Raw genomic sequence first — 27848 nt, forward strand, 5'->3', positions numbered from 1 at the left:
TCCACCCTGCCTCAGCTCATCTGCTGTTGAAATCCTGCTCCATGTTTTTGTTACCTCGAGACTAGATTATTTCATCCCACTCCAGGTCAGCCTCCATGTTCTACTCTCTGTAAATTTGAGGCCATCCATAACTCTATTGTCCATATTCTTACTCGCACCGAGTCCTGTTCACCCATCATCCCTGTGCTCACTGACCTACACTGTCTCCTGGTTAAGCAATGCCTCAATTTTAAAATTCTCATTCTAATTTCCAAATTCCTCCACAGTCTTGCCGCTCCCTATCTCTGTATACTCCTCCAGCCCTACAATCCTCCCTATCTCTGTAACCTCCTCCAGCCCCACAACCCTCCCTATCTCTGTAACCTCCTTCAGCCCCACAACCCTCTGAGATATCTGTGCTCCTTTAATTCTGGCCTCTTAAGCATCCCCGATTTTAATTGCTCTGCCATATCTGTCAGCATTGGCTCAGTGGGTCACATTCGTGCTCTGAGTCAGAAGATTGCGGGTTTAAGTCCCACTACAGGACTTGAGCACAAAAGTCAAGGCTGACACTCCAGTGCAGTACCAAGGGAGTGCTACACTGTCAGAAATGCTGTCTTTCAGATGGGATGTTAAAGCAAAGCCCCATCTGTCCTCTCAGGTGGATGTAAAAGATCCCATTGCACTATTTTGAAGAAGAGCAGGGGAGTTATCCCTGGTGTCCTGGGGCCAATATTTATCCCTCAACCAATATCACAAAAACAGATAATCTGGTCGTTATCATACTGCTGTTTGTGGGATCTTGCTGTGCACAAATTGGCTGTAAAGCGCTTTGGGACATCTGGTGGTTGTGAAAGGCGCTACAGAAATGCAAGTCTTTCTTTTCTCATTGGTGGCCATGCCTTCAGCTGCTGAGGCCCCAAGTTCTGGACTTTCCTCCCTAAACGTCTTTGCCTCTCCTTCTGTCTCGCTTCTCCTCGAAGATGCTTCTTACAACCTACCTCTTTGACCAGGCTTTTTTCCACCTGTCCTGATATCTGCTTATGTTTCTCAGTGTGAAATTTTGTTTGAGCGTGTTCCTGTGAAGCGTCATGGGACATTTTACTACTTGAGGTTATTGTTGCTATGTTAAATTTCATCTGCCGTGTGTCTGCCCATTTCACTACTCTGTCTCTGAGCCCTGGAGTCTCTTACTGTCCCCTTCATTGTTTACTACATTTACCAGTTTTGTGTCATCAGCAAACTTTGAAATAATGTCCGGTATACCCATTTGGCCCATCCAGTCCGTGCCAGCTCTCCACAGAGCTGTGCAGTCAGTCCCACTCCCCGCTCAATCCCCGTAGCCCTCAAGTCTATTTCTCTCAGGTGGTCATCCAACTTCCTCTTGAAGTCATTGATCGTCTCCACCTCTACCATCCTCGTTGGCAGCGAGTTACAGGTCATTACCACCCACTGCGTGAAAATAGTTCTTCCTCATACTCCCCCTTCATGTCTTGTCAAAAAAACTTCAATCTGTGTCCCCTAGTCCTTGTACAATTTGTTAATGGGAACAGTTCTTCCTTATCTAACTTATCTAAGCCTGTCATAATCTTTCACATTTCTATCAAATCTCCCCTCAATCTCCTTTGTTCTAAGGACGGCAAACTCAGCTTTTCCAACCTAATCTTGACACTAAAATCCCTGGAATCATTCTGGTAAATCTCCTCTGCACCCTCTCGAGGATCCTCACATCCTTCTTGAAGTGTGGTGACCAGAACTGGATGCAACTCTCCAGTTGGGGCCTAACCAGAGCTTTATAAAGGTTCAGCATAACTTCCCTGCTTTTGTACTCAATGCCTCTATTTATGAAGGTCAAGATCCCATCTGCTTTATTAACTACTCTCTCAATATGTCCTGCCACCTTCAAAGATCGATGCACATGCACCCCCAGGTCCCTCTGTTCCTGCACGCTCTTTAGAACGGTGCCATTAAGTCTATATTACCTCTCCCTATTCCTTCTGTCAAAATGCATCACCTCTCACCTGTCAGTATTAAAATTCCATCTGCCACTTCTCTGCCCATTCTGCTAGCTTATCTATGTCTTGTTGCAGGCGGTTCATGTCATCCTCACTGTTTGCCACTCCTCCAAGTTTGGTATCATCGGCAAATTTTGAGATCCAACTCTGTATTCCAAGATTCGAGTCATTTATATATAGCAAAAAAAGCAGTGTTCCTATCACTGACCCTTGGGGAACACCACAGTCTACCATCCTCCAGTCTGAAAAACAACCATTCACCACTGCTCTCTGCTTTTGGTTCTTTAGCTAATTTTGTGCCCACACAGCCACCGTCCCGTTAATGTCAGGGGCTTCAATTTTGCTAATTAGGTGGTACTTTAGCAAACACCTTCTGAAATTCCGTAAACACAACATCAACCACTCTACCCTCATTAACCCTCTCCATTACTTCATTCTGGAAAGATGATTAAAACACTGCAATTCTCAGTGGAAACTGAGAAAGGTCACATTACTATGCCTGAGACACAGTGCCAAACTTTGTACAACGTGCATTCTTAACATTAATACAATTGCATTGTGAGAATTAATGTGGCAAGAAATTACATCAAATTACACAGATGTTCTGCTTGGATTAACTCCAGGTAAATATAGCCCATTTGTTCATCTTCAGATCAATGCCAATATCATCAGTCACACAGTCTGAACTAAACCAACAGAAATAATTCACAGCACTGATTACTCTTCAAACAGTTACTACTGTCTGCAGATTACATTTGGTAAATAGAGGCAAAATACCAACAACCCACGTTGATGCATCAGCTTTAATATAGGAAAAGACCCCCCAGGAACTTCACAGCAGGGCAATCAGTCAGAAATCACCACCAAGCAAAGAAGCAGAGATTTTAGCAGGGGCCAGAGAGGTGGGTTTTAGAGAGGAAATTGAATTGAATTTGGAATTCTATACACTGGGAGCGAGTGGGAAGGAGTTGGACTATTTGGAATTCTATACACTGGGAGCGAGTGGGAAGGAGTTGGACTATTTGGAATTCTATACACTGGGAGCGAGTGGGAAGGAGTTGGATGATTTGGAATTCTATACACTGGGAGCGAGTGGGAAGGAGTTGGACCATTTGGAATTCTATACACTGGGAGCGAGTGGGAAGGAGTTGGACCATTTGGAATTCTATACACTGGGAGCGAGTGGGAAGGAGTTGGACCATTTGGAATTCTATACACTGGGAGCGAGTGGGAAGGAGTTGGACTATTTGGAATTCTATACACTGGGAGCGAGTGGGAAGGAGTTGGACCATTTGGAATTCTATACACTGGGAGCGAGTGGGAAGGAGTTGGACCATTTGGAATTCTATACACTGGGAGCGAGTGGGAAGGAGTTGGACCATTTGGAATTCTATACACTGGGAGCGAGTGGGAAGGAGTTGGACCATTTGGAATTCTATACACTGGGAGCGAGTGGGAAGGAGTTGGACCATTTGGAATTCTATACACTGGGAGCGAGTGGGAAGGAGTTGGACCATTTGGAATTCTATACACTGGGAGCGAGTGGGAAGGAGTTGGACTATTTGGAATTCTATACACTGGGAGCGAGTGGGAAGGAGTTGGACTATTTGGAATTCTATACACTGGGAGCGAGTGGGAAGGAGTTGGACCATTTGGAATTCTATACACTGGGAGCGAGTGGGAAGGAGTTGGACTATTTGGAATTCTATACACTGGGAGCGAGTGGGAAGGAGTTGGACCATTTGGAATTCTATACACTGGGAGCGAGTGGGAAGGAGTTGGAATATTTGGAATTCGATACACTGGGAGCGAGTGGGAAGGAGTTGGACTATTTGGAATTCTATACACTGGGAGCGAGTGGGAAGGAGTTGGACCATTTGGAATTCTATACACTGGGAGCGAGTGGGAAGGAGTTGGACTATTTGGAATTCTATACACTGGGAGCGAGTGGGAAGGAGTTGGACCATTTGGAATTCTATACACTGGGAGCGAGTGGGAAGGAGTTGGAATATTTGGAATTCGATACACTGGGAGCGAGTGGGAAGGAGTTGGACCATTTGGAATTCTATACACTGGGAGCGAGTGGGAAGGAGTTGGAATATTTGGAATTCTATACACTGGGAGCGAGTGGGAAGGAGTTGGACCATTTGGAATTCTATACACTGGGAGCGAGTGGGAAGGAGTTGGACCATTTGGAATTCTATACACTGGGAGCGAGTGGGAAGGAGTTGGACCATTTGGAATTCTATACACTGGGAGCGAGTGGGAAGGAGTTGGACCATTTGGAATTCTATACACTGGGAGCGAGTGGGAAGGAGTTGGAATATTTGGAATTCGATACACTGGGAGCGAGTGGGAAGGAGTTGGACCATTTGGAATTCTATACACTGGGAGCGAGTGGGAAGGAGTTGGACCATTTGGAATTCTATACACTGGGAGCGAGTGGGAAGGAGTTGGACTATTTGGAATTCTATACACTGGGAGCGAGTGGGAAGGAGTTGGACCATTTGGAATTCTATACACTGGGAGCGAGTGGGAAGGAGTTGGACCATTTGGAATTCTATACACTGGGAGCGAGTGGGAAGGAGTTGGACCATTTGGAATTCTATACACTGGGAGCGAGTGGGAAGGAGTTGGACCATTTGGAATTCTATACACTGGGAGCGAGTGGGAAGGAGTTGGACCATTTGGAATTCTATACACTGGGAGCGAGTGGGAAGGAGTTGGACCATTTGGAATTCTATACACTGGGAGCGAGTGGGAAGGAGTTGGACCATTTGGAATTCTATACACTGGGAGCGAGTGGGAAGGAGTTGGACCATTTGGAATTCTATACACTGGGAGCGAGTGGGAAGGAGTTGGACCATTTGGAATTCTATACACTGGGAGCGAGTGGGAAGGAGTTGGACCATTTGGAATTCTATACACTGGGAGCGAGTGGGAAGGAGTTGGACCATTTGGAATTCTATACACTGGGAGCGAGTGGGAAGGAGTTGGAATATTTGGAATTCGATACACTGGGAGCGAGTGGGAAGGAGTTGGACCATTTGGAATTCTATACACTGGGAGCGAGTGGGAAGGAGTTGGACTATTTGGAATTCTATACACTGGGAGCGAGTGGGAAGGAGTTGGACCATTTGGAATTCTATACACTGGGAGCGAGTGGGAAGGAGTTGGAATATTTGGAATTCGATACACTGGGAGCGAGTGGGAAGGAGTTGGACCATTTGGAATTCTATACACTGGGAGCGAGTGGGAAGGAGTTGGAATATTTGGAATTCTATACACTGGGAGCGAGTGGGAAGGAGTTGGACCATTTGGAATTCTATACACTGGGAGCGAGTGGGAAGGAGTTGGACCATTTGGAATTCTATACACTGGGAGCGAGTGGGAAGGAGTTGGACCATTTGGAATTCTATACACTGGGAGCGAGTGGGTAGGAGTTGGACCATTTGGAATTCTATACACTGGGAGCGAGTGGGTAGGAGTTGGAATATTTGGAATTCTATACACTGGGAGCGAGTGGGTAGGAGTTGGACCATTTGGAATTCTATACACTGGGAGCGAGTGGGAAGGAGTTGGACCATTTGGAATTCTATACACTGGGAGCGAGTGGGAAGGAGTTGGACCATTTGGAATTCTATACACTGGGAGCGAGTGGGAAGGAGTTGGACCATTTGGAATTCTATACACTGGGAGCGAGTGGGAAGGAGTTGGACTATTTGGAATTCTATACACTGGGAGCGAGTGGGAAGGAGTTGGACCATTTGGAATTCTATACACTGGGAGCGAGTGGGAAGGAGTTGGAATATTTGGAATTCTATACACTGGGAGCGAGTGGGAAGGAGTTGGACCATTTGGAATTCTATACACTGGGAGCGAGTGGGAAGGAGTTGGAATATTTGGAATTCTATACACTGGGAGCGAGTGGGAAGGAGTTGGACCATTTGGAATTCTATACACTGGGAGCGAGTGGGAAGGAGTTGGACTATTTGGAATTCTATACACTGGGAGCGAGTGGGTAGGAGTTGGACCATTTGGAATTCTATACACTGGGAGCGAGTGGGTAGGAGTTGGACCATTTGGAATTCTATACACTGGGAGCGAGTGGGTAGGAGTTGGACCATTTGGAATTCTATACACTGGGAGCGAGTGGGAAGGAGTTGGACCATTTGGAATTCTATACACTGGGAGCGAGTGGGAAGGAGTTGGACCATTTGGAATTCTATACACTGGGAGCGAGTGGGAAGGAGTTGGACTATTTGGAATTCTATACACTGGGAGCGAGTGGGAAGGAGTTGGACCATTTGGAATTCTATACACTGGGAGCGAGTGGGAAGGAGTTGGAATATTTGGAATTCTATACACTGGGAGCGAGTGGGAAGGAGTTGGACCATTTGGAATTCTATACACTGGGAGCGAGTGGGAAGGAGTTGGAATATTTGGAATTCTATACACTGGGAGCGAGTGGGAAGGAGTTGGACTATTTGGAATTCTATACACTGGGAGCGAGTGGGAAGGAGTTGGACCATTTGGAATTCTATACACTGGGAGCGAGTGGGAAGGAGTTGGAATATTTGGAATTCTATACACTGGGAGCGAGTGGGAAGGAGTTGGACTATTTGGAATTCTATACACTGGGAGCGAGTGGGAAGGAGTTGGACCATTTGGAATTCTATACACTGGGAGCGAGTGGGAAGGAGTTGGACTATTTGGAATTCTATACACTGGGAGCGAGTGGGAAGGAGTTGGACTATTTGGAATTCTATGCAATGGGGATTGTTTTGAATGGACCTCTATGCTCTGAAGATGATGTTTGAATCGGGGTTATGTTCAGTGGGTAGCAGTTGCTCACATAAACTGTAAAGGCCAAGTTAAGAATTCAACTTGAAAATCCTTTTAATGTTGCTGGTGATGTCACAGAGTGGTGAGTAGGAGGTGTGTCACAGTGATGTCACAGAGTGGTGAGTAGGTGGTGATGTCACAGACTGGTGAGTAGGTGGTGTGTCACAGTGATGTCACAGAGTGGTGAATAGTTGGTGATGTCACAGAGTGGTGAGTTGGTGGTGTGTCACAGTGATGTCACAGAGTGGTGAGTAGGTGGTGATGTCACAGAGTGGTGAGTAGGTGGTGTGTCACAGTGATGTCACAGAGTGGTGAGTAGGTGGTGTGTCACAGTGATGTGACAGAGTGGTGAGTAGGTGGTGTGTCACAGTGTTGTGACAGAGTGGTGAGTAGGTGGTGATGTCACAGAGTGGTGAGTAGGTGGTGTGTCACAGTGATGTCACAGAGTGGTGAGTAGGTGGTGTGTCACAGTGATGTGACAGAGTGGTGAGTAGGTGGTGATGTCACAGAGTGGTGAGTAGGTGGTGTGTCACAGTGATATCACAGAGTGGTGAGTCGGTGGTGATGTCACAGAGTGGTGAGTAGGTGGTGTGTCACAGTTATGTGACAGAGTGGTGAGTAGGTGGTGATGTCACAGAGTGGTGAGTAGTTGGTGTGTCACAGTGATGTTCACAGCATGTAGCAGTCAGTTCTGACATCGTTAAAACAGAATAAAAATCCTACATGATTTATAGGTTAGTACAAGGTCTCTCTATACACAGCCAAAATATCTGACACACTCGCAGCAAGAATAGACTTCATGGGTCAGAGCCTTCAGTAACCCTGGGCTATGGAGGAGAAACATTAGCCAGAGGTTTCTAGTCTTGACCACTAGTGAGACAGCTCCTGGAGATGTGGCAGTGTGGATCTTGGCTGAGGAAGGGTCTGACTCAGGAAGTTATAGAGTTAAATTTTCCATAACCCTCACCCTACCCTCTCAAGACCAATTGGAATTTAGACACTTGAAACCCCTCCTGCCCTCCCCCAATCTCTTTGTTCATAACAGAACCAAATACTGTTCTTTGACTCACTATTCAATGATTTAACCAGACAAAGCCACCTCTGGGGTTTGTTCGAACCAAACTCCTAACTCTTTTCCATAAGTTGGATGATAAGAACAAGCTAGAATAGCGAAAGCAAACTCTTCACAATGACCAACAAGGTTCATTTCCTGCATTTGATTTTACAGTGTAATAGTTTTGGTTTTTTTTGTCTCGTTGACCTTCATCTTCCAGGTGATGATTTTAATAATGATGTAAATCATTAAATCAACCAGACAGAGAGATGAGAGGCATTTATGTTACACTGTGAGTTGTTGTGATCTGGAACGCACTGCCTGAAAGGGCGGTGGAAACAGATTCAATAGTAACGTTCAAAAGAGAATTAGATAAATACTTGAATGGGAGAAATTTGCAGGGCAATGGGCAAAGAGGGGGTGAGGGAACGGAGGGACAGGAGATGGAGGGTTTCAGGGGAGAGGGTTGGGAGGGGAAAGGGGGGGAGATAGAGGGGAGGAGAGTGGAAGGGACAGAGAGGGAGAAAATGGCTGGGAGAGGGGTGGGGGATGAGGAGAGGGAAGAGGGAGGGAAGGGCAAGGGAAGGAGTGAGAGAGGGAAGTGGAGGGGAGGGAGGGAAAGGGGTGTGGGGGATGAGGAATGGGAGAGGGAGCGTGAAAGGGCAGTGAGATGGGGGTCAGAGAGGGAGAAGTGGAGGGGAGGGCGGGAGAGGGGTGTGGGGGAGAGGAGTGGGAGAGGAAGGGGGAAAGGGGAGCGAGAGGGGTCAGAGGGAGAGAAGTGAAGGGGAGGGAGGGAGAGGGGTGTGGGGGAGAGGAGTGGGAGAGGAAGGGGGAAAGGGGAGCGAGAGGGGTCAGAGGGAGAGAAGTGAAGGGGAGGGAGGGAGAGGGGTGTGGGGGAGAGGAGTGGGAGAGGAAGGGGGAAAGGGGAGCGAGAGGGGTCAGAGGGAGAGAAGTGAAGGGGAGGGAGGGAGAGGGGTGTGGGGGAGAGGAGTGGGAGAGGAAGGGGGAAAGGGGAGCGAGAGGGGTCAGAGGGAGAGAAGCGAGGGTCAGGTTGGATGTCCTAGCTGCCTGACCATTCTGTATCAGCACTTTCTGTGCATTTGCCACTTTTCACCAGGGATTGCAGACTACGATTCCGGGAGGATTCACTGCTCCATCTAAACACTGTGTCCCAGATTTCATTCTCTTTTGTGTAAAGGCTTGACCATCACCAGTGATTATGATGTGTGGATATAAATGATCCCCCCAGCCTGCACTATTTAAAAACCCAGATCCTATTTTACTGCAACAATCTGTACGAATCATTTCACAAAAGCTAGAGAAAGGAAATCATACTTCCTGCCAGCTTGGAGTTGAAATGGATTTTGTTCTCGAGAAAGATTGTAATTTCCGAGATGAACTGACTGGGCAAGCGCCACGAAAAACAAAATTAAATCTGAAACTTCTCACTGCCAAAGCAGTTATTGCAGAAAACAACTTCATAAAAACATTAAAAAGGGACTTTTGCTTTTAAAGAGGGAGCCTCAGCCCCAGGCTCTTTATATTGTGGCTATTTATGTCTCTTGCTGGCACACTAGGGGAATGCCCGCTGGTGTGACATGCAGCTACAAGGAGAGGGCACCATCTAAAACTAGAGCTGGGTCACAGGACAGAAATCAGGAAACACTCTTTCACACAAAGGGTAGTGGAAATCTGGGACTTACTCCTGCAAAAAGCTGTGAACGCAGGAACAATTGGAGCTTTCACGACTGAAAGCAATAGATCTTTGTAGGGTAAGGGGATCAAGGGTTACTGAGCAAAGGCAGTTAAATGGAGTTGAGGTATAGGTCAGTCATCATCTAGTTGAACAGTAGAGCAGGCTCGAGGGGCTGAATGGCCTCCTCCTGCCCCTGGACAGTTGAGGAAATTCCGAACTTTGATCCTAGCTCTGTGCTGGGTTTTAAATCTGTTTGACTTTAAAATTCTCATCCTTGCTTTCAAATCCCATGGCCTCACGAGAACACAAGAAATAGGAGCATATCATACGGAGTAGACCATTCGGCCCATCGAGCCTGCTCCGCCATTCAGTACGATCATGGCTGATCTTGGGCTTCAATTCCACTTTCCTGCCCGCTCCCCATATCCCTTCATTCCGTCGGAGACCAAAAATCTGTCGATCCCAGTCTTAAATGTATTCAATGATGGAGGATCCACAACCCTCTGGGGTAGAGAATTCCAAAGATTCACAACCCTCTGAGTAAAGTAATTTCTCCTCATCTTGGTCCTGAATGATTGGCCCCTTATCCTGAGACTGTGCCCCTGGGTTTTAGATTCCCCGATCAGCGGAAATATTATCTCAGTGTCTACCCTATCCGGCCCCTTTAGAATTTTGTATGTTTCATTGAAATCACCTCTCATTCTTCTAAACGCCAGAGAATATCGGCCCAATTTACTCAGCCTCTCATCATAGGACAACTCCCTCATTCCAGGGACCAATCCAATGAACCTTTGTTGCACTGCCTCCAATGCAAGTATATCCTTTCTTAAATGTGGACAACAAAACTGCACACAGTATTCCAGATGTGGTCTCACCAAAACCCTGTACAATTGTACCAATACTTCCTTATTCCTGTACTTCAATCGCCTTGCAATAAAGGCCAACATGCCATTTGCCTTCCTAATTGCTTGTTGTACCTGCATGCTAACTTTCTGCGTTCCTTGTACAGGCACACCCAAGTCTCTTTGCACATCGACACTTACAAGTTGCACACCTTTTAAAATATATTCTGCTTTTCTATTCTGACGGCCAAAGTGAACAACTTCACACTTCCCTACATTACACTTCATCTGAAACCTTGTTGCCCACTCACTTAACCTGTCTATATCTCTTTGCAGCCTCTCTACATCTTCCCTGCAGTTTACCTTTCCACTGAGCTTTGTATCATCAGCAAATTTAGATACATTACTCTCTGTCTCTCCATCCAAGTCATTAGCATAGGTTGTAAATAGCTGAGGCCCCAGGATTGATCCTTGCGGTGCTCCACTATTTACTGCCTGCCAACTTGAAGATGCCCCATTTATGCCCATTCTCTGCTTCCTGTCTGTTAACCAATCATCTATCCACACCAATATATTACCCCCAACACCATGAGCCCTTATCTTGCCTATTAATCTTTTATATTGCACCTTATCGAATGCCTTTTGGAAATCCAGGTATACTACCTTCAGGTATAAAGGTTCCCCTTTATCTACCCTACTAGTTACACCCTCAAAAAACCCTAATAAATTTGTCAAATAGGATTCCCCTTTAGTAAAACCATGTTGACTTGTTCTAATCATACTGTGCTTTTCGAAGTGCAATGTTAAGACTTCCTTAATAATAGATTCTAGCATTTTCCTAACGACTGATGTTAGGCTAACTGGTCTGTAGTTCCCTGTTTTCTCTCTCCCTCCTTTCTTGAAAAGCGGTGTAACATTTGCCAACTTCCAATCTGATGGGACCATTCCCGAATCTAAGGAATTTTGGAAAATCATAGCTAGCGCATCCACTATATCTGCAGCTACCTCTTCTGGAACCCTAAGGTGTAGACCATCAGATCCAGGCCATTTGTCAGATCTTAGTCCCTTACGTTTCTCCTATACTTTTTCTCAGCTGATATGAATATACTTAATTTCCTCACTTTTTTTATCTCCTAGGTTACTGCCTATTTCTGGCATGGAACTTGTGTCTTCTACTTGTGTCTCATCCCTCCCTACCTCTGTAACCTCCTTCAGCCCCACAACCCTCTGAGATATCTGCGCTCCTCCAATTCTGGCCTCTTGAGCATCCCTGATTTTAATCACTTCACCATTGGTGGCTGTACCTTCAGCTGTCTGGGCTCCAAGCTCTGGAATTCCCTCCCTAAACCTCTCCACCTTCTCTCTTCTCCTTGAGGACACTTCTTCCAACCTACCTCTTTGACCAAGCTTCTCATTACATGTTCTAATATCTCATTTTGTGGCTTTGGTGTCAAATTCTGGTTGACAGCACTCCTGCTTTTACTAAACTTAATGTCACTATATAAATGCAAGCTGTTGTTGGGTCAGTTAGTTTGCAGAAAAGCAGTGGATGGATGTTGCCATCAAACTCTGTATCTGAATCACAAAGAAACAATCAGGTCCCTGATAAGCCCTCAGTCTCCCCGTCCAGAGAGTGCAGGAGTGTGCACCTCGGGTGAAGACAGGTGCAGGTGTGTCATGACCCACCCAGAGGGCACAACCCCCTCCCCGACTCCCAGTACCCCACAACACTGAATACTTTGTCAACAGAGGCCGTGTCAGCTGAGGCTCAGAGAGTAACACCCTCTCTTGCCTCACAGTGAGATGGTTCTGGGTTCAATAACCACGCCAGAGACTTAAGCATAAAATCCAGGCTGACACTCCCAGTGCAGTACTGAGGGAGTGCTGCACTGTCAGAGGTGCCGTCTTTCGGATGAGACGTTTAAACGAGGCCCCGCCTGCCCTCTTAGGTGAACATAAAAGATCCCAGAGTCATTATTCCAAAGACTCAGCCCACAATTGACTTCACAAAAACAGATTATCAGGTCATTATCACACTGCTGTCTGTGGGATCTTGCTGTGCACAAACTGGCGGCTGTGTTTCCTACATTACACCGGTGACTACACTTCAAAGAAGTCCTTCATTGGCTGTGAAACGCTTTGTGACATACTGAGGTGGTGAAAGGAGCTACAAAAATGCACAGTTTTCTTTAACAGACACGTGTTAAATTCACAGAAACGGAAAGCGTGGTTTGGATCCTACTCCAAGTGATTGAAAACCTTTACCTGCATCCGTGTGACATAGACTGGCTTGTTCATTATAATCCAGGTCACGGTTTCGTGACAAGGTGGGACTGTCATGGATCCCTCGTATGTTATGAAGCTCGGGGTCTCGGGGTAAAGCCCTTCAATGTTTAGTCCCTGCAGTAAATAAGCATCATCTAGAAAATAAACACAAACAATCTGAAATGATCCCATGTCAGGGCCCCAGTCCCAAGAGTTATAACAATGCTGGAATGATCTGTTTTAAATCTGGACAATTCCAAATCAAATATTCCACAGAATCAGATTAAATACTTCCCTATCCAAGTATTGAATTAGGGGTGGAATATTTCCATGAATAATTAGAGATGGTAATTGCTGAATAAATTGTTAATTAGGCATCTGTTTTCTCTGCATTACAACAGATCGCCCTCATACCACACCGCACTGTTCTGTAACCACGGGGATGCTGTTCTGTCAATGGATCTGCAGCAGTGTCCAGGAGATTAATCCTCAACTCCTGGAGACTCCAGGGCAAGCCTGGAGGGTTGACAACACTCTATTGGGGCAGAGCTACAATTGCCCTTTACACCCCCATTCCTCCCTCCCACACTCCCACATGTTTCCTTGTCACTAACAGGGCACCATTGCTGGGAAGTGGGAATTTGCAGGCATTGGGCGAGAGGGCAGATTTGGACTTGGCAGTGGTGCCCCCATGAGCCGAATAGCCCAGCAATACTCGCAAGCTGATTAGCCACTCGGGGTGAGGGATGGGAGGCCGTGTAAGGCTCTGCACCTCCAGGAGAGGAGTGGAGAAAGTCAAATGAAAGAAATTAGGAAAAAAAAAATCCAGAAATATCATGTTGCATGAAAATCTCCAGGCAGTGGCAAATACTCAGAAATCTGTTTGTGAAGTGGGTTAATTTGCTGCAGCTGGCGGGTTAAACAATGGAGGTTTGGGCGCAGTCTACGTGTGCAGTGGCTCTGATACAGACTCTTACTCTGTTTGCTTGGTCTACTTTCATTAATTGATCGTTCCACTGGAGTTGCACTTGGTGTTTCTGTTCTGGATGCTCACTGCCTGCCTGACTTTTCCGCTTTCTTTCTCCCGCTCTTTATCTTCCTCGCACTTTCCTTACTCAACACAGCACGTTGCCCCCTCTTCCACCCCCTCCCCTGCCGAACCCTTGTATCTATTTCCTTTGTCCTGATCCTTTCAAATAAACGTCTCATGCAGCACAGGCTGAGTTTGATTGACATTAGAGGCGAGATTTGAGTAGGAGGCAACGTTTCAGAGCAAGGGAGAAAGGAGGGAGGGGGAAATGGAGGGGACTGGGAGGTGGGCAATAAGCTGGGAGTGGATGCCAGCATTAACTGGGGAAGGAGGAAAGTGAATCAATTGAACTGAGGTGAGGGGAGAGAGTGCCAGCATACAGAGTGAAGAGCTGATGCATTGAGAAACAGTGCTGGGATGAATGGGGAGGGGGGCATCCAGGGCCCATGTGAGCTAGACCAGGGGAGAGCAATTTCTCTGCTAGAGAATGGTGCATGATGGAGGAATAACTGGGGGAAAAGAGCAAAGGCACAGAATTTAGAAAAAAAAAGCCTAAAAAGCAACACAATACTCGTTAAGGGAGATGAACGGGGGCAGTGAATGCAGGGACAGGACACAACGGAACAGATTCCGAATGGAAACGGGGAAAGAAGGCATTAGAATGGGACGACAGTACCAATAACAACAACCTGCATTTAGACAGCACCTTTAATGCAGTAAAAACATCTGAAGGTGCTGCATGGGAGTATTATTTGATAAAATCTGTCACCGAGCCTCATACTTAGATATTAGGTCAGGTGGTCAAAAAGGTCGGTTTTAAGGAGCATCTTACAGGAGGAGAGAGAGTTGGAGAGGTTTAGCGGGGGAATCCCAGAGCTTAGGGCCCAGGCAGCTGAAGGCACGGTCACCAATGGTGGAGCGATTAAAGTCAGGAATGATCAACAGGCCGGAATTGGAGGAGCACAGAGATCTCAGAGGGTTGTGGGGCTGGAGGAGGTTACAGAGATAGGGAGGAGCGAGGCCAAGGAGGAATCGGAAAACAAGGAGGAAAGTTTTAAACTCCAGGCATTGTCAGACTGGGAGCCATTGGCATGCACAGGGGTGATGGATGAATGGAGCTTGGTGTGGGTTAGGACACAGGCAGCAGAATTGAGGATGAGCACCAGTTTAGAGAGTGTGGGAGGCGAGTGTTAATAAGATTTCTGATTTCTTGGTTTATCAGTTGCTCAGCATCGGATAACAGCGTACACTTCCCAAGCGGACTTCCTAATTGTACTGGGACAAGTACGAATGGAATTACTGCCATCATCCGTCCCTTATTAATGCAGGCAACAGCTGACCTCCGGAGGTGTGATTGTCTGCAATAAATTACTATTCATGTTCGGTCTGCCTGGGGCTTCTCGGCAACTGACTCCTTTAGAAATGGCCAGAGGCTTTTCTGATGATTTGAGATTTTCTGTCTCAGTGAGTTTAAGAGATTTCTGAAGTACTGGCAGTCATTGAGAAATAGTTCAAAGGCCTTAGTGAGTAAAGATGTCAGTTACTATGGTAACACACCCGACAGTAGGAGTCACTGAGACACAGTGTCAGAGTCTGTGACAGTACAGGGATTGTAACAGTGCAAGGGGCTGTAATTGTTTTTTTCATTCTTTCATGGGATGTGGGCATCGCTGGCAAGGCCAGCATTTGTTACCCATCCCTAATCGCCCTTGACAACTGAATAGCTTGCTCGGCCATTTCAGAGGGCAGTTAAGAGTCAACCACATTGCAGTGGGTCTGGAGTCACATGTAGGCCAGACCGGGCAAGGACGACAGAATTCCCTCCCTAAAGGACGTTAGTGAAGCAGAGAGGTTTTAAAAAAATGAAAATTGATAGTTTCATGGCACCATTACTGAGAATAACTTTCAATTCAAGATTTTTTTATTAATAAATAATTAATTGAACTTATGAATTAATTTTTTATGAATTATTTATTAATTGAATTTAAATTCCACCCGTTTCCCCAGGGCACTGTCTGGGCCTCTGGATTACCAGCTCAGTGACATTACCACTACACCACCATCTCCCCTGAAAATAGCACAGGGGACAGTTACAGTTCAGGAGTCTGTAACAGTACAGGGAACTGGAACAGTACAGGGACTGTAACAGTACAGTAACTGTAACAGTACACGGACTGGAACAGTACAGGGACTGTAACAGTACAGTAACTGTAACAGTACACGGACTGGAACAGTACAGGGTCTGCAACAGTACAGGGATTGGAACAGTACAGGGTCTGTAACAGTACAGTAACTGTAACAGTACAGGGTCTGCAACAGTACAGGGATTGGAACAGTACAGGGTCTGTAACAGTACAGTAACTGTAACAGTACACGGACTGGAACAGTACAGGGTCTGCAACAGTACAGGGATTGGAACAGTACAGGGTCTGTAACAGTACAGTAACTGTAACAGTACACGGACTGGAACAGTACAGGGTCTGCAACAGTACAGGGATTGGAACAGTACAGGGTCTGCAACAGTACAGGGACTGGAACAGTACAGGGATTAGGGATGGGCAATAAATGCTGGCCTGGTCAGCGACTAGTTTGCTGCACAAACCACTGACTACCTCCAGGCGCATACCCATTGTCTCTCGAGACAAGGAGGCCAAAGAAGAAGAAAGAAAAAGTCAGCAACACCCACATCTGCCGAACAAATGAAAAAAACAATCTATGGATTTTTAACATTCCGGGGCTATAACAGTTCTGGGACTGGTGGTCATACAGAGCTGGAAATAGGTGGTTTTGGTGATGAAGAGGATCTATCTAGCTACAGGAAGAGAGGAACATAGGAGCAGGAGTAGGCCATTCAGCCCATCGAGCCTGCCCCACCATTCAATACGATCATGGCTGATCATCCACTTCAATGCCTTTTTCCCACACTATCCCCATATCCCCTTATGTCATTGGTATTTAGAAATCTGTCAATCTCGTCTTTAAACATACTCAATGACTGAGCTTCCACAGCCCTCTGGGGTAGAGAATTCCAAAGATTCACAACCCTCTGAGTACAGAAATTTCTCTTCATCTCGGTCCTAAGTGGCTTCCCCCTTATTTTGAAATTGTGTCCCCTGGTTCTAGACTCCCCAACCAGGGGAAACATCAGCTGCATCTACCCTGTCTATACCTTTAAGTATTGTGTAGGTTTCGATGAGATCACCTCTCATTCTTCAAAACTCTAGAGAATACAGGCCCAGTTTCCCCAATCTCTCTTCATAGGACAGTCCCGCCATCCCGGGAACAAGTCTGGTGAACCTCCGTTGCACTCCCTCTATGGCAATAATATCCTTCTTAAGGTAAGGAGATCAAAACTGCACACAGTACTCCAGGTGCAGTCTAAACAAGGTTCTATACAATTGAAGTAAGACTTCACTATTCCTGTACTCTTGTGATAAAGGCTAACATACCATTAGCCTTCTTAATTGCTTGCTGCACCTGCATGTTATCTTTCAGTGACTTATTGGCTAGGACACCCAGGTCCCTTTGAACATCTACACTTTCCATTCTTATACCATTTAAGAAATACTCTGCACATCTATTCCTCCTACCAAAGTGGATAACCTCACATTTTTCCACATTATATTCCATCTGCCGCCTTCTTGCCCACTCACTAAGTCTGTCCAAATCCCTTTGAAGCCGCTTTGCATCTTCCTCACAACACACATTCCCACCTAGTTTTGTGTCATCCACGAACTTGGAAATATTACATTTGGTTCCCACATCCAAATCATTGATATATATTGCAAACAGCTGGGGCCCAAGCACTGATCCCTGCCCCACCCCACTAGTCACAGCCTGTCAACGCGAGAATGACCCGTTTATTCCTAATCTCTGTTTTCTGCCTCTTAACCAATCCTTAATCCATGCCGGTATATTACCTTTTTAAAAATTTGTTCAGGGATCTGGGAGATGCTGATTAGGCCAGCATTCATTGCCAATCTCCAATTGCCCTTGAGAAGGTGGTGGTGAGCTGCCTTCTTGAACTGCTGCAGTCCATATGGGGTAGGTACACCCACAGTGCTGTTAGGAAGGGAGTTCCAGGATTTTGACCCAGCGACAGTGAAGGAACGGCAATATAGTTCCAAGTCAGGATGGTGTGTGACTTGGAGGGGAACTTGCAGGTGGTGGTGTTCCCATGCATCTGCTGCCCTTGTCCTTCTAGGTGGTAGAGGTCACGGGTTTGGAAGGTGCTGTCTAAGGAGCCTTGGTGAGTTGCTGCAGTGCATCTTGTAGATGGTACACACTGCTGCCACTGTGCACTAGGGGTGGAGGGAGTGAATGTTTGTGGATGGGATGCCAATCAAATGGGCTGCTTTGTCCTGGATGGTGTCAAGCTTCTTGAGTGTTGTTGGAGCTGCACCCATCCAGGCAAGTGGAGAGTATTCCATCACATTTCTGACTTGTGACTTGTAGATGGTGGACAGGCTTTGGGGAGTCAGGAGGTGAGTTACTCGACGCAGGGTTCCCAGCCTCTGACCTGCTCTTGTAGCCATGGTATTTATATGGCTACTCCAGTTCAGTTTCTGGTCAATGGTAACCTCCAGGATGTTGATAGTGGGGGATTCAGCGATGGTAATGCCATTGAATATCAAGGGGAGATGGTTAGATTCTCTCTTATTGGAGATGGTCATTGCCAGACACTTGTGTGGTGCGAATATTACTTGCCTGGATATTGCCCAGGTCTTGCTGCATTTCTATATGAACTGCTTCAGTATCTGAGGAGTCGTGAATGGTGCTGAACATTGTAAAATCATCAGCGAACAACCCCATTTCTGACCTTATGATTGAAGGAAGGTCATTGATGAAGCAGCTGAAGATAGTTGGGCCTAGGACACTACCCTGAGGAGCTCCTGCAGTGATGTCCTGGAGCTGAGATGATTGACCAACAACCACAACTATCTTGCTTTGTGCTAGGTATGACTCCAACCAGTGGAGAGTTTTCCCCTGATTCCCATTGACTCCAGTTTTGCTAGGGCTCCTTGATGCCATACTCGGTCAAATGCTGCCTTGATGTCAAGGGCAGTCACTCTCACCTCACCTCTTGAGTTCAGCTCTTTTGTCCATGTTTGAACCAAGTCTGTAATGAGGTCAGGAGCTGAGTGGCCCTGGCGGAACCCAAACTGAGTGTCACCCAGCAGGTTATTGCTAAGCAAGTGCCGCTTGATAGCACTGTCGATGACACCTTCCATCACTTTATTGAAGATTGAGAGTAGACTGATGGGGCGGTAATTGGCCGGGTTGGACTTGTCCTGCTTTTTTGTTCAGGACATAACTGGGCAATTTTCCACATTGCAAGGTGGATGCCAGTGTTGTAGCTGTACTAGAACAGCTTGGCAAGTTCTGGAGCACAGGTCTTCAGTACTATTGCCGGAATATTGTCAGGGCCCATAGCCTTTGCAGTATCCAGTGCCTTCAGTCGTTTCTTGATATCACGCGGAGTGAATCGAATTGGCTGAAGTCTGGCATCTGTGATGCTGGGGACTTCAGGAGGAGGCCGAGATGGATCATCAACTCGGCACTTCTGGCTGAAGATTGTTGCAAATGCTTCAGCCTTGTCTTTTGCACTGATGTGCTGGGCTGATCTGCAAAGGGATGTAGATAGGTTGAGTAAGTGGGCAACAACTTGTCAGATGGTGTTCAATGTGGGAAAGTGTGAGGTCATCCACTTTGATTGGAAGAATAAAAAGGCAGATTATTATTTAGATGGAGAAAGACTACAAAATACTGCAGTACAGAGGGATCTGGGTGTTCTTGTGCATGAAACACAAATGGTTAGCATGCAGGTGCAGCAAGTAATTAGGAAGGCAAATGGAATTTTGGCCTTTATTGCCAAGGGGTTAGAGTTTAGAAATAGGGAAGTCCCGTTACAACTGTACAGGGTGTTGGTGAGACCACACCTGGAGTACTGTGTACAGTTTTGGTCCCTGTATTTAAGGAAGGATATATTGGCATTAGAGGCAGTTCAGAAAAGGTTCACGAGGCTGATTCCTGGGATGAAGAGGTTGTCTTATCAAGAACGGCTAAACAGGTTAGGCCTTTATTCTTTGGTGTTTAGAAGAATGAGAGGTGATCTTATTGAAACATATAAGATTCTCAAGGGGCTTGACAGGCTAGATGTTGAGAAGATGTTTCCACTGGTGGGGGAATCTCGAACTAGGGGACATAGTTACAGAATAAGGGGTCACACATTTAAAACTGAGATGCGAAGGATTTTCTTCTCTCAGAGGGTGGTGAATCTCTGGAATTCTCTGCCTCAGAGAGTTGTGGAGGCTAGGTCACTAAATTTATTTAAGGAGGAAGTAGATAGATTTTTGAAATCTAGGGTTAGGCAGAGCAGGCCTGAAAGAGGAGTTGAAGCCTGGGACAGATCAGCCATGATTTTATTGAATGGTGGGGCAGGCTTGAGGGGCTGAATGGCCTACTCCTGCTCCTATTTCTTATGTTCTGATGTTCCTATGTGCTGGGCTCCCCCATCATTGAGGATGGGGATATTTGTGGAGCCACCACCTCCAGTTAGTTGTTTAATTATCCACCATAATTCCCAACTGGATGTGGCAGGACTGCAGAGCTTAGAACTGATCCGTTGGTTATGGGATCCCTTAGCTCTGTCTATCGCATGCTGCTTACGTAGTTTGTCACGCAGTCCTGTGTTGTAGCTTCACCAGGTTGACACCTCATTTTGAGGTTTGCCTGGTGCTGCTCCTGGCATGCCCTCCTGCACTCTTCATTGAACCACCTATCCCATGTGCTTTAATTTTGGTAACCAACCTCCTGTGGGGAGCTTTATCAAAAGCCTTCTGAAAATCCAAGTATACCACATCCACCAACTCCCCTTTCTCAATTCTGTTGGTAATATCCTATCTTTCTTCCTTTCTTTCTTTATTTCTTTCTATCTATCTGTCTATTCGTCTGTCTGTCTGTCCATCTGTCCGTCTGTGTATCTACCTCCTAAATCCAGGTCCACCCCTCTCACAGAGCTGGTCGCCAGAGGATTGAGACGGAGTCAGAGTGTGTGCAGCTTGTGTTTCAAACAAGCAGGAGGAGGAGGAGTAAACACAAGAAATGCTGGAAATACTCAGCAGGTCTGGCAGCATCTGTGGAGAGAGAAACAGAGTTAACGTTTCAGGTCAGTGACCCTTCATCAGAACAGAGTTCTGGGTCACTGACCCAAAACATTAATTCTGCTTCTCTCTCCACAGATGCTGCCAGACCTGCTGAGTATTTCCAGCATTTCTTGTTTTTATTTCAGACTTCCAGCATCTGCAGTATTTCCAGTATTTTGCTTTTATTTTAGGAGGAGGAGGAGGACTGTCTGAGCCCCTGGCTGTACACTGCGAGGACTGTCTGAGCACCTGGCTGTACACTGCGAGGACTGTCTGAGCACCTGGCTGCACTGGGAGGACTGTCTGAGCCCCTGGCTGTACACTGCGAGGACTGTCTGAGCACCTGGCTGCACTGGGAGGACTGTCTGAGCCCCTGGCTGTACACTGCGAGGACTGTCTGAGCACCTGGCTGCACTCGGAGGACTGTCTGAGCCCCTGGCTGTACACTGCGAGGACTGTCTGAGCCCCTGGCTGCACTGGGAGGACTGTCTGAGCCCCTGGCTGTACACTGCGAGGACTGTCTGAGCACCTGGCTGTACACTGCGAGGACTGTCTGAGCACCTGGCTGCACTGCGAGGACTGTCTGAGCACCTGGCTGCACTGGGAGGACTGTCTGAGCCCCTGGCTGTACACTGCGAGGACTGTCTGAGCACCTGGCTGCACTGGGAGGACTGTCTGAGCACCTGGCTGTACACTGGAAGGACTGTCTGAGCCCCTGGCTGTACACTGGGAGGACTGCCTGAGCACCTGGCTGCACTGGGAGGACTGTCTGAGCACCTGGCTGCACTGGGAGGACTGTCTGAGCCCCTGGCTGTACACTGCGAGGACTGTCTGAGCCCCTGGCTGCACTTGGAGAACTGTCTGAGCCCCTGGCTGCACTGGGAGGATTGTCTGAGCACCTGGCTGCACTGGGAGGACTGTCTGAGCCCCTGGCTGTACACTGCGAGGACTGTCTGAGCACCTGGCTGCACTGGGAGGACTGTCTGAGCCCCTGGCTGTACACTGCGAGGACTGTCTGAGCACCTGGCTGTTCACTGCGAGGACTGTCTGAGCACCTGGCTGCACTGGGAGGACTGTCTGAGCCCCTGGCTGTACACTGCGAGGACTGTCTGAGCACCTGGCTGTACACTGCGAGGACTGTCTGAGCACCTGGCTGTACACTGCGAGGACTGTCTGAGCCCCTGGCTGCACTGCGAGGACTGTCTGAGCACCTGGCTGCACTGTGAGAACTGTCTGAGCCCCTGGCTGTACACTGCGAGGACTGTCTGAGCACCTGGCTGCACTGGGAGGACTGTCTGAGCCCCTGGCTGTACACTGCGAGGACTGTCTGAGCACCTGGCTGCACTGGGAGGACTGTTTGAGCCCCTGGCTGTACACTGCGAGGACTGTCTGAGCACCTGGCTGCACTGGGAGGACTGTCTGAGCACCTGGCTGTACACTGGAAGGACTGTCTGAGCCCCTGGCTGTACACTGGGAGGACTGCCTGAGCACCTGGCTGCACTGGGAGGACTGTCTGAGCACCTGGCTGCACTGGGAGGACTGTCTGAGCCCCTGGCTGTACACTGCGAGGACTGTCTGAGCCCCTGGCTGCACTTGGAGAACTGTCTGAGCCCCTGGCTGCACTGGGAGGATTGTCTGAGCCCCTGGCTGCACTGGGAGGACTGTCTGAGCCCCTGGCTGTACACTGCGAGGACTGTCTGAGCACCTGGCTGCACTGGGAGGACTGTCTGAGCCCCTGGCTGTACACTGCGAGGACTGTCTGAGCACCTGGCTGTTCACTGCGAGGACTGTCTGAGCACCTGGCTGCACTGGGAGGACTGTCTGAGCCCCTGGCTGTACACTGCGAGGACTGTCCGAGCACCTGGCTGTACACTGCGAGGACTGTCTGAGCACCTGGCTGTACACTGCGAGGACTGTCTGAGCCCCTGGCTGCACTGCGAGGACTGTCTGAGCACCTGGCTGCACTGTGAGAACTGTCTGAGCCCCTGGCTGTACACTGCGAGGACTGTCTGAGCACCTGGCTGCACTGGGAGGACTGTCTGAGCCCCTGGCTGTACACTGCGAGGACTGTCTGAGCACCTGGCTGCACTGGGAGGACTGTCTGAGCCCCTGGCTGTACACTGCAAGGACTGTCTGAGCACCTGGCTGCACTGGGAGGACTGTCTGAGCCCCTGGCTGTACACTGCGAGGACTGTCTGAGCACCTGGCTGCACTGGGAGGACTGTCTGAGCACCTGGCTGCACTGGGAGGACTGTCTGAGCCCCTGGCTGTACACTGCGAGGACTGTCTGAGCACCTGGCTGCACTGGGAGGACTGTCTGAGCACCTGGCTGCACTGCGAGGACTGTCTGAGCACCTGGCTGCACTGGGAGGACTGTCTGAGCCCCTGGCTGTACACTGGAAGGACTGTCTGAGCCCCTGGCTGCACTGGGAGGACTGTCTGAGCCCCTGGCTGCACTGGGAGGACAGTCTGAGCCCCTGGCTGTACACTGGAAGGACTGTCTGAGCCCCTGGCTGCACTGCGAGGACTGTCTGAGCCCCTGGCTGCACTGGGAGGACAGTCTGAGCCCCTGGCTGCACTGGGAGGACTGTCTGAGCCCCTGGCTGTACACTGCGAGGACTGTCTGAGCCCCTGGCTGCACTGGGAGGACTGTCTGAGCGCCTGGTTGTACACTGCAAGGACTGTATGAGCCCCTGGCTGCACTGGGAGGACTGTCTGAGCCCCTGGCTGTACACTGGAAGGACTGTCTGAGCCCCTGGCTGCACTGGGAGGACTGTCTGAGCCCCTGGCTGCACTGGGAGGACTGTCTGAGCCCCTGGCTGTACACTGGAAGGACTGTCTGAGCCCCTGGCTGCACTGGGAGGACTATCTGAGCCCCTGGCTGCACTGGGAGGACAGTCTGAGCCCCTGGCTGCACTGGGAGGACTGTCTGAGCCCCTGGCTGTACACTGCGAGGACTGTCTGAGCCCCTGGCTGCACTGGGAGGACTGTCTGAGCACCTGGCTGTACACTGGGAGGACTGTCTGAGCCCCTGGCTGCACTGGGAGGACTGTCTGAGCCCCTGGCTGTACACTGGGAGGACTGTCTGAGCCCCTGGCTGTACACTGCGAGGACTGTCTGAGCCCCTGGCTGCACTGGGAGGACTCTCTGAGCCTTTGGATGCTCTGGGAGGACTCTCTGAGCCTCTGGATGCTCTGGGAGGACTCTCTGAGCCCCTGGCTGTACACTGGGAGGACTGCCTGAGCCCCTGGCTGCACTGGGAGGACTGTCTGAGCCCCTGGCTGCACTGGGAGGACTGTCTGAGCCCCTGGCTGTACACTGTGAGGACTGTCTGAGCCCCTGGCTGCACTGGGAGGACTGTCTGAGCCCCTGGCTGCACTGGGAGGACTGTCTGAGCCCCTGGCTGTATACTGCGAGGACTGTCTGAGCACCTGGCTGTACACTGCGAGGACTGTCTGAGTACCTGGCTGCACTGGGAGGACTGTCTGAGCCCCTGGCTGCACTGGGAGGACTGTCTGAGCCCCTGGCTGTACACTGCGAGGACTGTCTGAGCCCCTGGCTGCACTGGGAGGACTGTCTGAGCCCCTGGCTGCACTGGGAGGAATGTCTGAGCCCCTGGTTGTACACTGCGAGGACTGTCTGAGCCCCTGGCTGCACTGGGAGGACTGTCTGAGCCCCTGGCTGTACACTGCGAGGACTGTATGAGCCCCTGGCTGCACTGGGAGGACTGTATGAGCCCCTGGCTGCACTGGGAGGACTACCTGAGCCCCTGGTTGTACTGGGAGGACTACCTGAGCCCCTGGCTGCAGTGGGAAGAATGTCTGAGCCTCTGGCTCTACACTGGGTGGACTCTCCGAGCCTCTGGATGCTCTGGGAGGACTCTCTGAGCCTCTGGATGCTCTGGGAGGACTCTCTGAGCCTCTGGATGCTCTGGGCGGACTCTCCAAGCCTCTGGATGCTCTGGGAGGACTCTCCGAGCCTATGGATGCTCTGGGAGGACTCTCCGAGCCTCTGGATGCTCTGCGAGGAGTCTCTGAGCCTCTGGATGCTCTGGGAGGACTCTCCGAGCCTCTGGATGCTCTGGGTGGACTCTCCGAGCCTCTGGATGCTCTGGGTGGACTCGCTGAGCCTCTGGATGCTCTGCGAGGACTCTCTGAGCCTCTGGATGCTCTGGGAGGACTCTCCGAGCCTCTGGATGCTCTGCGAGGACTCTCTGAGCCTCTGGATGCTCTGCGAGGACTCTCTGAGCCTCTGGCTATATGCTGGGTCCCACTGGCACAGCACTGACATAACGGAGCTCGACATTGGGCCAGCGATGTTCAGTTTTTAGGTAGTGCTCAGTAGCTCTTAGCAAACCCAGTGATCGACCTACTTTTATAGGTAATCCTGGTGATGGTGTCCCTGTTGAGCATTCGGTTTAAGAATGGATTTGCTGTGTCAGACACCTGGAATAAAGAAAACAGAAAGATTAATATTTGACAGCGAGCAGTATTCTTCCTCAATGTTTTCCCCACGTGAGACATGTTCTTTAATTCTCAATCATTGCACAAAGCAGGAACACAGGAATAAACAGAACAAGAACCATCAAGATTACCTTCTCTCATCCCGGTGGTCAGATGATAGATTGATAATGGAGTTATTGATTAATCGCAGTGATCTATCGGTATCAGTGACTCTATAACTGAGCCAGACATCATAGAACCATGGAATGATCCAGAACAGAAAGTGGCCATTCAGCCCATCGTGCCTGTGCTGGAGGTGAGAAAACCCCCCAGTGGTGGAGAGCTTTGGAAACAAGAGGTCCAAAGTCACCCCTTCCTCTGGAGCACAGTACACTCAACACACACCATGTCTCAAACTACTCACATACTGTGACCCTAAGTGTTACTGCCAGTAAAGTCTGACTGCCTTGACCAGCAGACCCTTTCACCCACCTCCGGCATTCTCCCTCCACTTGGACTCCTCCCTCTGGCCTCTTACCCACTCTTAATCTTTTCATTGAGAACTGTCGGCGAGACATCGGCCGTCTCAATTTCTCTGCTCCTCTCACTCACCCTAACCTGACTCCCTCTGAACTTGCCGCACCCCGTTCTCTCAGGTCTAACCCCGACATTGTGATCAAACCTGCAGACAAGTGTGGTGCTGTTGTTGTCTGGCGTACCGACCTCTACCTTGCAGAGGCGGAGCGTCAACTCTCGGACACTTCTTCCTGCATCCCCCCTGGATCATGACCCCACCACCGAACATCAAAAGACTGTCCACAAGACTGTCACTGACCTCATCTCCTCTGGAGATCTTACCTCGACAGTTTCCACCCTCATAGCCCCGCAACCCCGGACAGCCCGCTTCTACCTCCTTCCCAAAATCCACAAACGGGACTGTCCCGGCAGACCCATTGTTTCAGCCTGTTCCTGCCCCACTGAACTTATTTCTTCCTATCTTGACTGTATCTTTTCTCCCCTGGTCCAGTCTCTTCCCACCTACATCCGTGACTCTTCTGATGCCCTACGTCATTTTGACAATTTCCAGTTTCCTGGCCCTAACCGCCTCCTCTTCACTATGGACGTCCAATCGCTCTACACCTCTATCCCCCACCAGGATGGTTTGAGGGCTCTCTGCTTCTTCCTTGAACAGAGGCCCAACCAGTCCCCATCCACCGCCACCCTCCTCCGCCTGGCTGAACTTGTTCTCACATTGAACAACTTCTCCTTCAACTCCGCTCACTTCCTTCAAGTAAAAGGTGTTGCTATGGGTACCCGCATGGGTCCTAGTTATGCCTGTCTTTTTGTGGGATATGTTGAACATTCCTTGTTCCAGTCCAACTCAGGCCCCCTCTCCCAACTCTTTTTCCGGTACATTGATTGTATCGGTGCCGTTTCCTGCTCCTGCCTGGAACTGGAAAACTTTATCAACTTTGCTTCTAATTTCTACCTTTCTCTCACCTTTACATGGTCGATCTCCGACACGTCCCTTCCCTTCCTCGACTTCTCTGTCTCCATCTTTGGGGATAGGCTGATTACTAATATTCATTATAAACCCACCGACTCCCACAGCTACCTCGACTACACTTCTTCACATCCTGCCTCCTGTAAGGACTCCATTCCATTCTCCCAGTTTCTCCGTCTCCGACGAATCTGCTCTGATGATGCTACCTTCCATGACAGCGCTACCGATATGTCTTCCTTTTTCCTCAACCGAGGATTCCCCCCACTGTGGTTGACAGGGCCCTCAACCGTGTCCGGCCCATTTCCTGCACCTCTACTCTCACCCCTTCCCCTCCCTCCAAGAACCGTGACAGGGTTCCCCTTGTCCTCACTTTCCACCCCATCAGCCTCCATACCCAAAGGATCATTCACTGCCATTTCTGCCACCTCCAGGGTGATGTCACTACCAAACGTATCTTCCCCTCCCTTCCCCTGTCAGCATTCTGAAGGGATTGTTTCCTCTGCGACACCCTGGTCCATTCCTCCATTACCCCCACCACCTTGTCCCGTTCCCACGGCACCTTCCCCTGCAATCGCAGGAGGTGTAATACCTGCCCATTTACCTCCTCTCTCCTCACTATCCCAGGCCCCAAACACTCCTTTCAGGTGAAGCAGCGATTTACTTGTACTTCTTTCAATGTAGTATACTGTATTCGCTGCTCACAATGTGGTCTCCTCTACATTGGGGAGACCAAACGCAGACTGGGTGACCACTTTGCGGAACATCTCCACTCGGTCCGCAAGCAGGACCCTGAGCTTCCGGTTGCTTGCCATTTCAACACTCCCCCCTGCTCTCATGCTCACATCTCTGTCCTGGGATTGCTGCAGTGTTCCAGTGAACATCAACGCAAGCTCGAGGAACAGCATCTCATCTACCGATTAGGCACACTACAGCCTGCCAGACTGAACATTGAGTTCAATAATTTAAATGCCTTTTGAAAATTTTATTTTATTTTATTTTAATTTTTAACCATGAGCCTGTCTGAAACATGT

The 27848-nt window shown here is 49.0% G+C and overlaps 1 protein-coding gene across 2 annotated transcripts in view; it reads right to left on the reverse strand.

Moving 5' to 3' along the window:
• ca10a (carbonic anhydrase Xa) overlaps positions 1-27848 on the reverse strand; it is a 640282-nt gene that overhangs the window by 74060 nt on the left and 538374 nt on the right. For both annotated transcript variants that reach the window (XM_068058728.1, XM_068058727.1), the window contains exons 6-7: positions 25244-25316; positions 12697-12851 (exon numbers count right to left, since the gene is read on the reverse strand). In XM_068058728.1, coding sequence (XP_067914829.1) covers positions 12697-12851; positions 25244-25316 — 228 coding nt within the window. The remainder of the gene's footprint in view (positions 1-12696; positions 12852-25243; positions 25317-27848) is intronic.

This window comes from Heterodontus francisci, chromosome 26, assembly GCF_036365525.1.
Source record: "Heterodontus francisci isolate sHetFra1 chromosome 26, sHetFra1.hap1, whole genome shotgun sequence".
In the NCBI taxonomy this organism is placed as follows: Eukaryota; Metazoa; Chordata; class Chondrichthyes; order Heterodontiformes; family Heterodontidae; genus Heterodontus; species Heterodontus francisci.